The 12,505-nt window shown below is 40.3% G+C and overlaps 1 protein-coding gene across 2 annotated transcripts in view; it reads left to right on the top strand.

Annotated features, from left to right (window-relative positions):
- The window catches only part of mark1 (MAP/microtubule affinity-regulating kinase 1), a 71,008-nt gene extending 58,709 nt beyond the window's left edge, over positions 1-12,299 (top strand). Inside the window, exons 17-18 of one of the 2 annotated variants that reach the window (XM_039657258.2) lie at positions 5,289-5,333; positions 10,443-12,299. In XM_039657258.2, the coding sequence (XP_039513192.1) occupies positions 5,289-5,333; positions 10,443-10,785 (388 nt within the window). In that variant the 3' untranslated portion in view covers positions 10,786-12,299. The remainder of the gene's footprint in view (positions 1-5,288; positions 5,334-10,442) is intronic. The other variant, XM_039657259.2, reaches the window with a different exon arrangement.
- Positions 12,300-12,505: the final 206 nt, after the last annotated feature.

Genomic DNA, 12,505 nt, shown 5'->3' on the forward strand with positions numbered 1-12,505 from the left:
AGGCCACGAGTTAGTATATTGAGGCCACGAGTTAGTATCTTGAGGCCACGAATTACTATCTTGAGGCCACGAGTTAGTATCTTGAGGCCACGAGTTAGTATATTGAGGCCACGAGTTAGTATCTTGAGGCCACGAGTTAGTATCTTGAGGCCACGAATTACTATCTTGAGGCCACGAGTTAGTATATTGAGGCCACGAGTTAGTATCTTGAGGCCACGAGTTACTATCTTGAGGCCACGAGTTAGTATCTTGAGGCCACGAGTTACTATCTTGAGGCCACGAGTTACTATCTTGAGGCCACGAGATAGTATCTTGAGGCCACGAGTTAGTATCTTGAGGACACGAGTTAGTATCTTGAGGCCACGAGTTACTATCTTGAGGCCACGAGTTAGTATCTTGAGGCCACGAGTTAGTATCTTGAGGCCACGAGTTACTATCTTGAGGCCACGAGTTAGTATCTTGAGGCCACGAGTTACTATCTTGAGGCCACGAGTTACTATATTGAGGCCACGAGTTACTATCTTGAGGCCACGAGTTACTATCTTGAGGCCACGAGTTAGTATATTGAGGCCACGAGTTAGTATCTTGAGGCCACGAATTACTATCTTGAGGCCACGAGTTAGTATCTTGAGGCCACGAGTTAGTATATTGAGGCCACGAGTTAGTATCTTGAGGCCACGAGTTAGTATCTTGAGGCCACGAATTACTATCTTGAGGCCACGAGTTAGTATATTGAGGCCACGAGTTAGTATCTTGAGGCCACGAGTTACTATCTTGAGGCCACGAGTTAGTATCTTGAGGCCACGAGTTACTATCTTGAGGCCACGAGTTACTATCTTGAGGCCACGAGATAGTATCTTGAGGCCACGAGTTAGTATCTTGAGGCCACGAGTTAGTATCTTGAGGCCACGAGTTACTATCTTGAGGCCACGAGTTAGTATCTTGAGGCCACGAGTTAGTATCTTGAGGCCACGAGTTACTATCTTGAGGCCACGAGTTAGTATCTTGAGGCCACGAGTTACTATCTTGAGGCCACGAGTTACTATATTGAGGCCACGAGTTACTATCTTGAGGCCACGAGTTACTATATTGAGGCCACGAGTTAGTATCTTGAGACCACGAGTTACTATCTTGAGGCCACGAGTTACTATCTTGAGGCCACGAGTTACAGCAAAATGAAAATAACAGATTGTGATAAATAAATGCACTATATTCCATCTTTTTTTATGTTTTTCAATATTTAATATATCAGTTTTTATGATAGCCTGCGTTTAAAGACATAATAATGCCATTAAAAAGTGATCATCATTATTATTATTACTATAAAACTGCCTTCTGTTCAATTTAAATGTTTGTTAACAAATTAGTTTTCCCTTTTCTTAAAAATAAATGTACTTATGCAACTGATATGCATCCAAAAGAAGAGATAAATTTGATCAAAAATTCACTTGATCGAAGCGTGACATTTGTGTCAATGCCCAGCCCTGCTGCAGTGTGTGTCTGGAGGAGAGCGAGCCAGGTGGCCTGACACACACACACACACACGCAGTGCTGAGCATGCAGTGACTCTGAGAGTGCTGCAGTCAGTGAAGGACACTGGGTAAAGTGAGCCGGATCAGATGTCTCTCAGAGTCGCCCCCTACTGTCGGCCTGCAGGAGGTACACACTGGTCAGGAAATGCACAGTGTTATGAATCTTCACCATATGTATGCTCAGTTTCAGTTTCAGGGCTGACGCAGTGGGCTTGGGTTTGGCCTGACACGCTGTTTGTTTGTTTGTTTGTTTGTATTGTAGAACTCTGTCTTTCAGAACGACGAGGTAGGGCTCAATAGTTTGACCTTTCCCCTCAGACTTACACATGAACTGTGTCCTCACACCCCCTCCTCATCAGAAGTAGACTCGACCCGTGTGTTTCTTACTAATGACCTGTGCATCCGTCACCTCTGTGAGTGTTTGCACGGCCTGATGATGATGATGATGACACTTCCTCCCCCACCCGTGTGTCCTCAGGCTTTACTTTTGTGAAGTGTTTCGCTGTAGTTTTGCTGAACATGTTGAATGCTGATGGTCTTGTAGTGATCCAGTTCCTGTTCTCCGTCCTCCATTTGAAATGCATTTTATTGGTTAAAAGAAAGTGTGTCCTTTGCCTCCGTCCACCGCCTTCCAAACTACAAGATTTTGTATTCATCAATAAATCCGGCAAGTAATCTAGTTTGTAAGTCTAAAGGTCTGTTCACATGAAGGATGATAACTATAACCATGAAGATGTTCTCACTGTAAGAGAATAGCAGAGTCTACACCACAACTTTAACAATAGCATTGCAGTCACTTGACTGTGTGTAATTATATATACACACACTACCGGTCAAAAGTAAGATCAGTAAGATTTTTTATGTTTTTAAATGAAGTCTCTTCTGCTCACCAAGGCTAATTTATTTATATTGTTAAATATTATGACAATTTAAAATGAATGTTTTCTATTTCAATATATTTCTAAATGTAATTTGAAAGCTGAATTCTAAACATCATTGCTGTTGCTGATCACACATCAGTTTTCAGTGTCACATAATCCTTCAGAAATCATTCTAATATGCTGATTTTATGCTCAAAAAACGTAATTTATTATTTTCAATGTTGAAAACAGTCGTGTACCATTTTTCCCCAAAATTCTATGATGAATAGAAAGTTCAAAAGAACAGCATTTTTTTAAAATATAATCTTTTCTAACATTATAAATGTCTTTACTGTAACTTTTGATCAATTTAACTCATCCTTGATGAATAAAAGTATTTTCTAATTTCTTTCCCCCAAAAATAAAAAATAAATTCTTACTGACCCCAAACTTTTGAATGGTAGTGATTAATATTACAAAAGCTTTCTGTTCTTTTGAACTTTCTATTAATCAAAGAATCCTGAAATAAAAATGTAAAAAAAAAAATGTTTTCCACATGGATAATAATCATAAATGTTTCTTGAGCATCATATTATCATAATTTCTGTAGGATCATGTGACTCCGAAGACTGGAGTAATGATGCTGTAAATTCAGCTTTGATCACAGGAATAAATTACACTTCACTATATATTCACATAGAAAACCACTGTTTTATATTGTAATAATATTTCACAATATTAAAGTTTTTTTTGTATTTTTTATCAAATAATTGCAGCCTTATTGAACAGAAGAGACTTTTTTAAAAACATAAAAATCTTACCGATCTAAAACTTTTGACCCGTAGTGTATATATACACACATGCCTTTATATTTAAGAAAAAAATATTATTTATATATAAAATATTTATATTTATATATAATATAAATTATATATAAATCTATATGCAGTATATACATACAAATATTTCTTAAATAAATACAAGCATGTGTGTGTATTTATATATATAAAATAATTATACACAGTGCACCCACATATATATTATGTAAACACAACTTTTATTTTGGATGCGATTAATCGCGATTAATCATTTGACAGCCCTAGTTATTAAGTTATTTCGCTTTTTTTACAGATTCTTCGTTCTTATGTATTAGAGCACATATGGCAAACTAAAAGACATAAATGATATTTGTATTTATTCTGAATAAAATAAATAGGTTATACTGAATGTCAGCTTGCTTATTTTGCTCAAGATAAGGATTTATTGAGTCCACATGTCAGGAAAACTAAAAACTCTGCTTCTAACCACAGGTGGAGATCTGTCGTTCAAACACTCAACTCTGCGAATGTTCATTAAAGCGATAGTTTCAGGAAAGAGTGACTCGTTTAACTGCTGACAATGACAACTTGCGAGCGACCGTAGTTATAACGCAAATCCAGGCTAAAACAAACACTAACCCTTAACTGACTAACCTTTACCTCACCTCAGTGTCGCATCCTGGTAGATAGCAATACTGTCGTGATAGAGCAATCCTGAATGTTTGAGCTAAAAGCTGAAAACGTTTATGCGTTTTGTCCGTTCATTGGCGTTTAGGCCCTGAAAACACAAACTTTGCAAACAGGTTTCAGAGTGCAAGTTTTTGAAAATGAGACCTTGATCATCTGTTTATTACACGTTCAGAACTGTTTTTTACAGTAATGTCACCACCTACTGGCCTGCCGTGAATAAAACAGCGCTTGTGGTCAGTTTCACGCATCCGTTTGACGACTTTGCCGTCTGTACATGAAAAATACAACGGAAAAACGTGTACGATAAAAACATTGACAGCTAATCAAAATCCACCCAACTTTTTAAAGTGGCAGCTGATATAAATGCAGCTCACGCTTATCATGTAAGACACAATGCTACCGTTTTCTGGTGTGGACGCTGATATAGTTATCGCTATAGTTATGGTTTTTGGTGTGAACAGGCCTTAAATTTATAGTTCACTTTGAAATGAAGTTTTGGTATGTTTTATCTTACCTCAAGGGCATACTGTTTCCGCAGTATTTCCATTTTTGATATTTTTAGGTCAAACCGTTCTTGTCTGTCAGTCATATAATGCAGGTCTATGGTCACCACCTCAAAGAGCATGCACAGAGAAGACCAAATTAAACATGATTTAATGACTCGTAAATGTAAGTACACATTGATGGCCTAAGACACGAAACGAGCGGTTTGTGTGAGGAAACGAACAGTATTTATATCGTTTTACCTCTTGTAACCACAGCCACGTCCAAGTGATCTGAGGCTGCGGGCGATTCGGTCTGCGCAAGCGGAAGTGATCTCTCGCGCGTGTGCATCACTCATTGTTTACACAGAGATTTCAGAAGCGTTACCCTTCACTGTGAAGATCTAAACATATTTAGTTATACAGGAAATTACAATGGCGCAACCGCGCGAGAGATCACTTCCGGTGCTTTCCCGTGCTTGCGCAGACCGAAGCGCCCACGCCTTCAGATCACTTGGATGTGGCTGTGATTACAAGAGGTAAAAATGATATAAATACTGTTCGTTTTCTCACACAAACCGCTCGTTTCATGTCTTAGGCCATCAATGTGTACTCATTGAGGTGCTCTTTGAGGTGGTGACCATAGACCTCCATTATATGACTGACAGACAAGAACTGAAAATATCAAAATTGAAACTACTGTGGAAACAAAGACACCTACATCTTGGATGCCCTTGAGGTAAGATAAAACATACCAAAAATTAATTTCAAAGTCAACTATCCCTTTAAATATCAGCAGTTTACAGTGTTGCGTAGGATCTGTGTCTTTCAGAACAGCTGATCTATGCTAAGCTATGAGTTTAGTTGTCCACTGCTTTCTCAATATGACCTCTGATATTTCCCAAGGTTGCCCAGTGAAGGAGAGGCCCGCGGTCGGGCGTACAGTCTGAGGTGAGGTTTCCACTGATCCCCTGATTGCTTTAGACTGTGTCTGATGTGAATCTGTGCTTGTGGGGCATGTGTTGCTGCCCCCTCAGGCCAGTCCACCAGAGCCAGCGTTGAGCCCAAGTGTTGGTGTGTGTGTGTGAGATTCCTGATTGTATGTGTGTTTTGCATGTTTTCCAAGCAATGCGAACTGTCTTCTGTCTTTCTAATATAGATTTTAACACTCTAAACAACCATATTCATTTGCCAGTCCATTTATAGTAGTGATGATCCGTTACTGGAAATATTAGTACCTCAAAAAAGCAGCAGACGCCCGAACATACAGTATACACTATATATTGTGTGCCTAATTTGTATGTTATGCTTTAGCTCTATTTCCACCTGATTTTTTCCCCCATGCGCCTTATTAATTTTTGTGAAGTCCTGTTCAAACCAAGAACACTATTATAAAGATAACTGATAAATATTACCAGCCACACCGATAGATGATATCATTCTGCTTCTGATAAGCATGCACTAGTTATTTCATATGGAGATTTATATGCTTGAGCTCTTTAACTCTTTCCATCCATGTTTTCGCTTTTATTTTTACAGTAGAGAGCGTCATTGTGCGTTCACAGCGGACGCGAATAGCGCGTCAAGGCTAATTCATAATGCTGCGTAGGGTGCGCGCTGTAGGTATGGCGTAGCATACGCACAGACGCGTACCATACCGCGTACCCTTCGCCGTAGCCTGACGCGTACCTTCTCAAAAATCTAACTACACGTCGCGACGACGCGGACAGCAAGATCTGTGATTGGGCGGCTTGGTAGCATCGCATTTCCTCCTAAGCATTTCCTCACGTACCATCTCACGCATTTGGACCGCGGCGCGGTAGACGTGAATACGCCTCATTCCCGCATCAAGTTCGCATGAATGGCGTGAATTGAGCGTCTGGCGCATTAAGTCCGAATGATTTAGTTAGTGCTATTTGTGCACTCACGAGTTTGACGTGAATTCGTGCCTGCCATCCAGGTTGAAAAATCTGAACTTTGGCGTCAATTCACGCCGAATTATGAAACTCACCAAACGGTTCGCCTCTGAAGGGTCCGGTGCACACAAATACGGCAACGATTATCCCCACGCCGCTGTTCTAGCTCTCCAGAGCAAATACAGAGCGTCAATGAAAGCTCAATCAATATAAAAAGATGACCGCCAACGGGTTTCAATTCTGACGCGCGTAAATTTCGCTTCAAACTTTTGTTTTTACGTGTGTCAGTTTCAGTCTTGTCGCGCGAATTAACACAAAGTGGTCAAGCGTCAAACTAGACGCGAATTTGATGCACTATTCGCGTCCGGTGTGAACGAACAGTCATACACATCTGCGGATCCACAAACAAGCCATAAACGCACGTGTAAGCTAACGCGATTAAACAGCATAGTAATCAAATCTGCAAATGTGGACCCATGAAGAGGAAACAACTGCGAGCTTTGGGGTGTTGATGGACTCTCTTATAAACCATGGAGGGGAAAGAGTTAAAGTCGGGAATCTTGCTGAAAGTGATTCCACTGATACCATTACCATTATAGTGGTTGTTGACTTCCCTATTCGCATAGACTTAGAATGATTATGATAACTTTATAGTCATCATCCTTGCTGTAAACAGTGGCCCTTAAAGGGTTAGTTCACCCAAAAATGAAAATTAAGTCATTAATTACTCACCCCCATGCTGTACCAACTCCGTAAGACCTTCGTTCATCTTCGGAACACAAATAAAGATATTTTTGATTGAATCTGAGAGCTGGATCAGTCCTAGATAGACTGCCTAAGGCAGAGCCGGCTTCAGACCGCTTTTAGCAGGGGGGCATTTATTTTCAATGGGTGGGCACTAGGTATATGGGGACTTTTTTCCGATATTAGATATCCTATATTTATTATTGCTACTGCCTTTTCTGTTAGCTATTAACATGAAGTAGCCTAATGCAACCCACACAATAAACACATAAAACATTACACATTGTTGCAAGACGAGCGACTCTTAAGAAATTTGATCAAGGGTTAAATAGGCCTATACAAAAAAAAAAATTGCAAGACCGACTCTGACCACAGCTTTATAATAGCAAAGCTAACGAACATGTACACAGTCTCTCACTGACAGAATAGCCGTTTATATGCTATCTCAATGGCGGAAGTGAGAAAAAAAAGCTAAGTTACTCATCTTTATTCTGCTATGTTCTAACATAAGCATTCGTAGCATTAAAAAGCATCATGTAGTTACCTTTATCAAATAAAACCTTTAACACCTTTAACAAATAAAAAACACCCACAACATACACAGATATTATTCTACAATTTCCATTTACAAGAAAATATAGGCTTAAACACCTGTTTCTCCACGGCGGGAGTGAGTGACATAATGGGCAGCGCAAAAACTAGGCCAACTAAACTATTAGTTTCATCACGTGACAACACATAGTGAACATTACAGTACATGCCAGTTAGATAAATAGCTACACTTACGACTCGGACTCGACTGTCTTTGGTCTCGGTCTCGACTACAACACTGCACGGTAGAAGCACCAAATACCAAAGCCGGGCTGTCGTTGTCTTGCTGTATGGGGTATTCGATGTGTAAGGAGAAACTGTGGTATTGAACCATTTTCTAATTTCCATTTTTGGAGAGTTTTCATCTGTTTACTTTGTTTTGAATGCAGGAAGCTCGCGCGGTCGCGCCAACTGAAAATCATTTCATTCAAGTATTAACGTGCGTGATTGGGGGGGCGGAGCCGGCAGGGGGGTTTCCTCACAGCGTCACACTGGTTTTTATGTTGGCTTTATTGTATTTTCAGCTAATGAGCCGTTTGTAGACATATATTTGTACTATTTCTCACTGAAATGTGAATTAAATTAAACTGATATTATTTTGTAAATTATATCATAATTCAATTTGGGGGGGCACAAAATACATTTGGGGGGGCATTGCCCCCTAATGCCCCCCCATAGCGCCGGCACTGGCCTAAGGGACTGCCTCTTGACGGCCCATAAAGTCATTAAAGAAAAGGTTTAAATATTCCATGTGCCTACAGCGGCTCAATTATAAGTTTATCAAGCGACGAGACTACTTTTTGTGCGAAAAAAACATAAATAACGACTTTATTCGATTATTCCATTACTTCCTTATGGGCACATGCGCGAGAACTGAGACGAGGACGTTCTCATTCGTCTACTTTTTGTTACCGGCTGCTCACCGCTTAGGAGTATTACCGCCACCTACCGTATACTGTAGTTGTGATGCGGACTTCCCTCTTCTCATAATTACAGCGATTATTAAAGCTTTATATAATTATCATCCTTGGCGTGAATGAATAATAGCGTAGATTGTGTTCACACCAATATTGTAGCGTACAAACTAACGCACGATTCCTTACGCTATGAGCGTTCGCTGCAATTTTGTCGCCGTCTGCTTTAGAAGTCGGGCGGATTCTGATTGGCTGTCAATGTTTTTATTGTTAATCAGCTGGAAAAATAATTCTGAAAGTGATTCAAGCGATATAATTTCCTCATAGTGATTTCTACTTAAACTGTAACGAAATTAGTAAATTTGAACGAGTATTAAAACTCAATCGTCATAGTTATATAGTTCGAGTACAACACAACTATAATGATAACGTCACAGGGGAACGATATCGTTGGATGATTTTTTCTAGCTGATGAAAGATAAAAAACACTGACAGCCAATCAGAATCGATACAACTTTAGAGAGCTTGAGCATTTAAAGTGACAGGCGACAAAACCGCAGCGAATTCCTATGTCTGGTTCAGATTACACGATATTAACCCGATTTTGGCATGATCCGTTTGACGTAGGGTGTCGTGGGGATTCATAAACGACAAGATTCGATCGATAGTGGGCGACAACCTACATCGCGTCTTGATGCTTCACAACATCACAACAAAAAGACTAGCATGTTTAATTTTTTTAACAGTCGTCCACGACGGTTCCGTCACATGTATGAGGTCGACCAATAGGAGCACAGAAGCTTTTCCGTACACAACTTTCAAAAATGGCGAAACGAAAGAGAGACGATGGTGCTAACGTTAAAACTAAAAGTAAAAATATATAAGAAAACAATATTTTACAATATTTTAGTCAGATTTTCTTTCTTTTTTACTTTTTTCTGAACACAAGACAGCCAATACATCACTCACCATTTCATCCATTGTTTGTTTACGTTTGGAATTACGTTTCCATTGGAAGTCACTCGCTACTACCCAGTCAGCAAACTGACATTGAATCAACGTGGAAACGACGTCTCTCATGACATTGAAACAACGTTGATTTGCTCATCGAATTAACGTTGAACCAACGTCAGACGCGGCATTCTTCAAAGCTAAATGAAATCGAAAATTGGTTTGCTTTCATAACGTTGAAACAACGCGTTGATTTGCCGTTAGTTTTGAAAGAATGACGCATCTGACGTTGGTTCAACGTTAATTCGATGAGCAAAACAATGTCAGATCAACGTTGTTTCGATGTCATATTTCCACGTTGATTCAATGTCAGTTTGCTATCTGGGTAGTTTCGCCTTCTCTATGACATCACGCACGCCATTAAAGATGGCATACGATGACTGGTCAGGAAGCAACGTGTAGTCTAACATGTGTCTTGTCCACGACACGTTTAGATTTTAGGAGTCAAAATCGGACACAGTGACTATCGTAACAGACAAAAAAAATTCTGTAATCTGAACCAAGTATTAGAATAAATAGTCTGCAGGTGTGGACGCTAATATAGTTAGCATTATCTTTCTAGCTGTTGTTCTTGGTGTGACCTGGGGCCAGTTGCATACACTTAGCCACTATGATAAGACTGTGTCTTAAGAGCGAGTTTGGTTATCGTAGCAGAAAACCAAGCTTTCCCGATTTTAATTTGACCAATCTACCAATTAATGTAAGTTAGTGGCAGTCTTGATGATGACTTAACTTTTAAGACGAGTCTTAAAGTGTTTATGCAACCAACCACTGGCAACCAGCCACTACAATACTCGATCAGCAGACCTCATGGTTTACCCAGACGGCAACATCCGGGACGTGAGGAAACCTGACCCTCTGAACGCTTCTGTGTTTGTCCTCAGGAGCGGATCCGGAGAACCCAAGGAGGAGGGTCGCGACTCGAAGCCGAGGTCGCTGCGCTTCACCTGGAGCATGAAGACCACCTCGTCCATGGAGCCGGGAGACATGATGAGGGAGATCCGCAAGGTGCTGGACGCCAACAACTGCGACTACGAGCAGCGCGAGCGCTTCTTGCTCTTCTGCGTTCACGGAGACGCGCGGCAGGACAGCCTCGTCCAGTGGGAGATGGAGGTCTGCAAACTGCCCCGCCTGTCCCTCAACGGGGTCCGCTTCAAGCGCATATCGGGGACCTCCATCGCCTTCAAGAACATCGCTTCCAAAATTGCCAATGAGCTCAAGCTGTAAGAGAAGGCTCCGACAAGACACGACACTAAAAAGGAGTTCCTCCAGGAAGTTTGAGCGCCATTTTTTGAGTTCCTGCTTCTGTAAGCTACTGCTGTAATGTTTAGTGGAGACGAAAAAATACGAATGCAAAAAGATGAGAAAACGCTCTTCATGACCTCTAGCATTATACGCCTGGTTAAAACAACCATCTTGCAATAATATCGAAACCCTTTCAGGGTCGGCAGGACGGAGAATCTGTCGAGCTAGTTATCGTAACGAACTTTTTCCACATGTACAGTTCAGATTTAGAATGTTTTTGTTGTATTGAATTGATCCTAGAGTTGTATAAAACGAGACTTTCAGCCTACTTATGTGGAGGTGTTGTATAGCCACTATTGAGCTCTGTACAGAAAAATGATGTTCAATGTGTCATACTTGTTTAGTTTGTTGCTTTTTCCCTCGACACCACCCGTTCTCAACATTCGTTTATGCAACAATGGAAATTCGATTATTATTCTCACCCTCATCCGATCAAGCCCGTATGCTGATGTTTTTCATGACTTCAGCTTCAAAAAGGACATGCGTTACGTTGTATCAATCCAAAATTGTAAGTTGCGAATCTCTGAAAATGTGCCGCGTTTAGTGTTCTCTGGAGAAATAACAACACACACGGAAGCAAATAATGACCGAACTTTCGTTTCGGGTGAATTATCCGTTTGAGTGAGAATTAGATGTGATGGAAACCTCAGAGGATGAAGTGGTGTGTGTGTGTGTTTCCCAGATTCTGAGAATAGCACATTAACATTCCTTAGAGAACACACACTGAGACTGACATCACTGCAGTGTGTGTGTGTGTGTGGAGCGAGAGCATTTCCCTGTCAGAATCCAGAAAAGCTTCAACTAACTACAAGAAATTTATTTATTAAGCCATTTTATGCCTTGTTTTATTACCTGTAGAAACTGTTCATCCAGAGAATGCATGACTTTTTTTTTTTTAAATGTAATTTGTTTTGTATTAAGTGGCGATGATGATGATGATGATGATGATGGATTACAACCACTCGTACTGGTACTTTCTACTAGTTCTTTTGTACTGAAGTATTGAAGGTTAAATGTGCAATGCTGTCTATGTTGTATTACTGTAATGCTGACTGAAGAGGTTGTGACTGCACACTTGTGAGGGAAGGTGGTAGTTTGAGGAGAAGGACTAGTGACTAAACATATTATAAGGGTAAAGCTGTGATTAAAGCGAGGCGTTGAATGTCGTTCGAATGTCAACTGTGATGTTGGTACATTTCCAGGACTAATTTCTTTTCTTTTTTCAAAACGAAACTCTTTGGGAAGGAAGCTGAAGGCTGAGGATCTCCAAAAAAAAAAAAATGCAATTAACTCGACACATTTCGTCCTTCCACACACTTTTCCCATTTATTCTCTCGACATTGTACTGTACATTTCTGCGGATATCCCTTGGGCCGCTGCGGTTCGACCTCAGTCCCACTGGAGCACATTAAAGCTTACTTGAAATGAGTCTTTGAGCTAAAATGTGTCGTGTCCTTTTTTTCCCCCCGTTAACATTATTGCAATAATTATATCAAGTAATTTGTTGTTCTTGAAGGAAAACTGAACATTTTGCACATCTATGTTTATGATATAGTAAATATTCTTGTCTGTTAACCAAGTCTGTAAACGCAAACGCAACAAAAATTATGTAGGGTGAATTTCATTAACAGTACAAAGAAAT

Source organism: Pimephales promelas, chromosome 2, assembly GCF_988280905.1.
Source record: "Pimephales promelas chromosome 2, fPimPro1.hap1.1, whole genome shotgun sequence".
Classification (NCBI taxonomy): domain Eukaryota; kingdom Metazoa; phylum Chordata; class Actinopteri; order Cypriniformes; family Leuciscidae; genus Pimephales; species Pimephales promelas.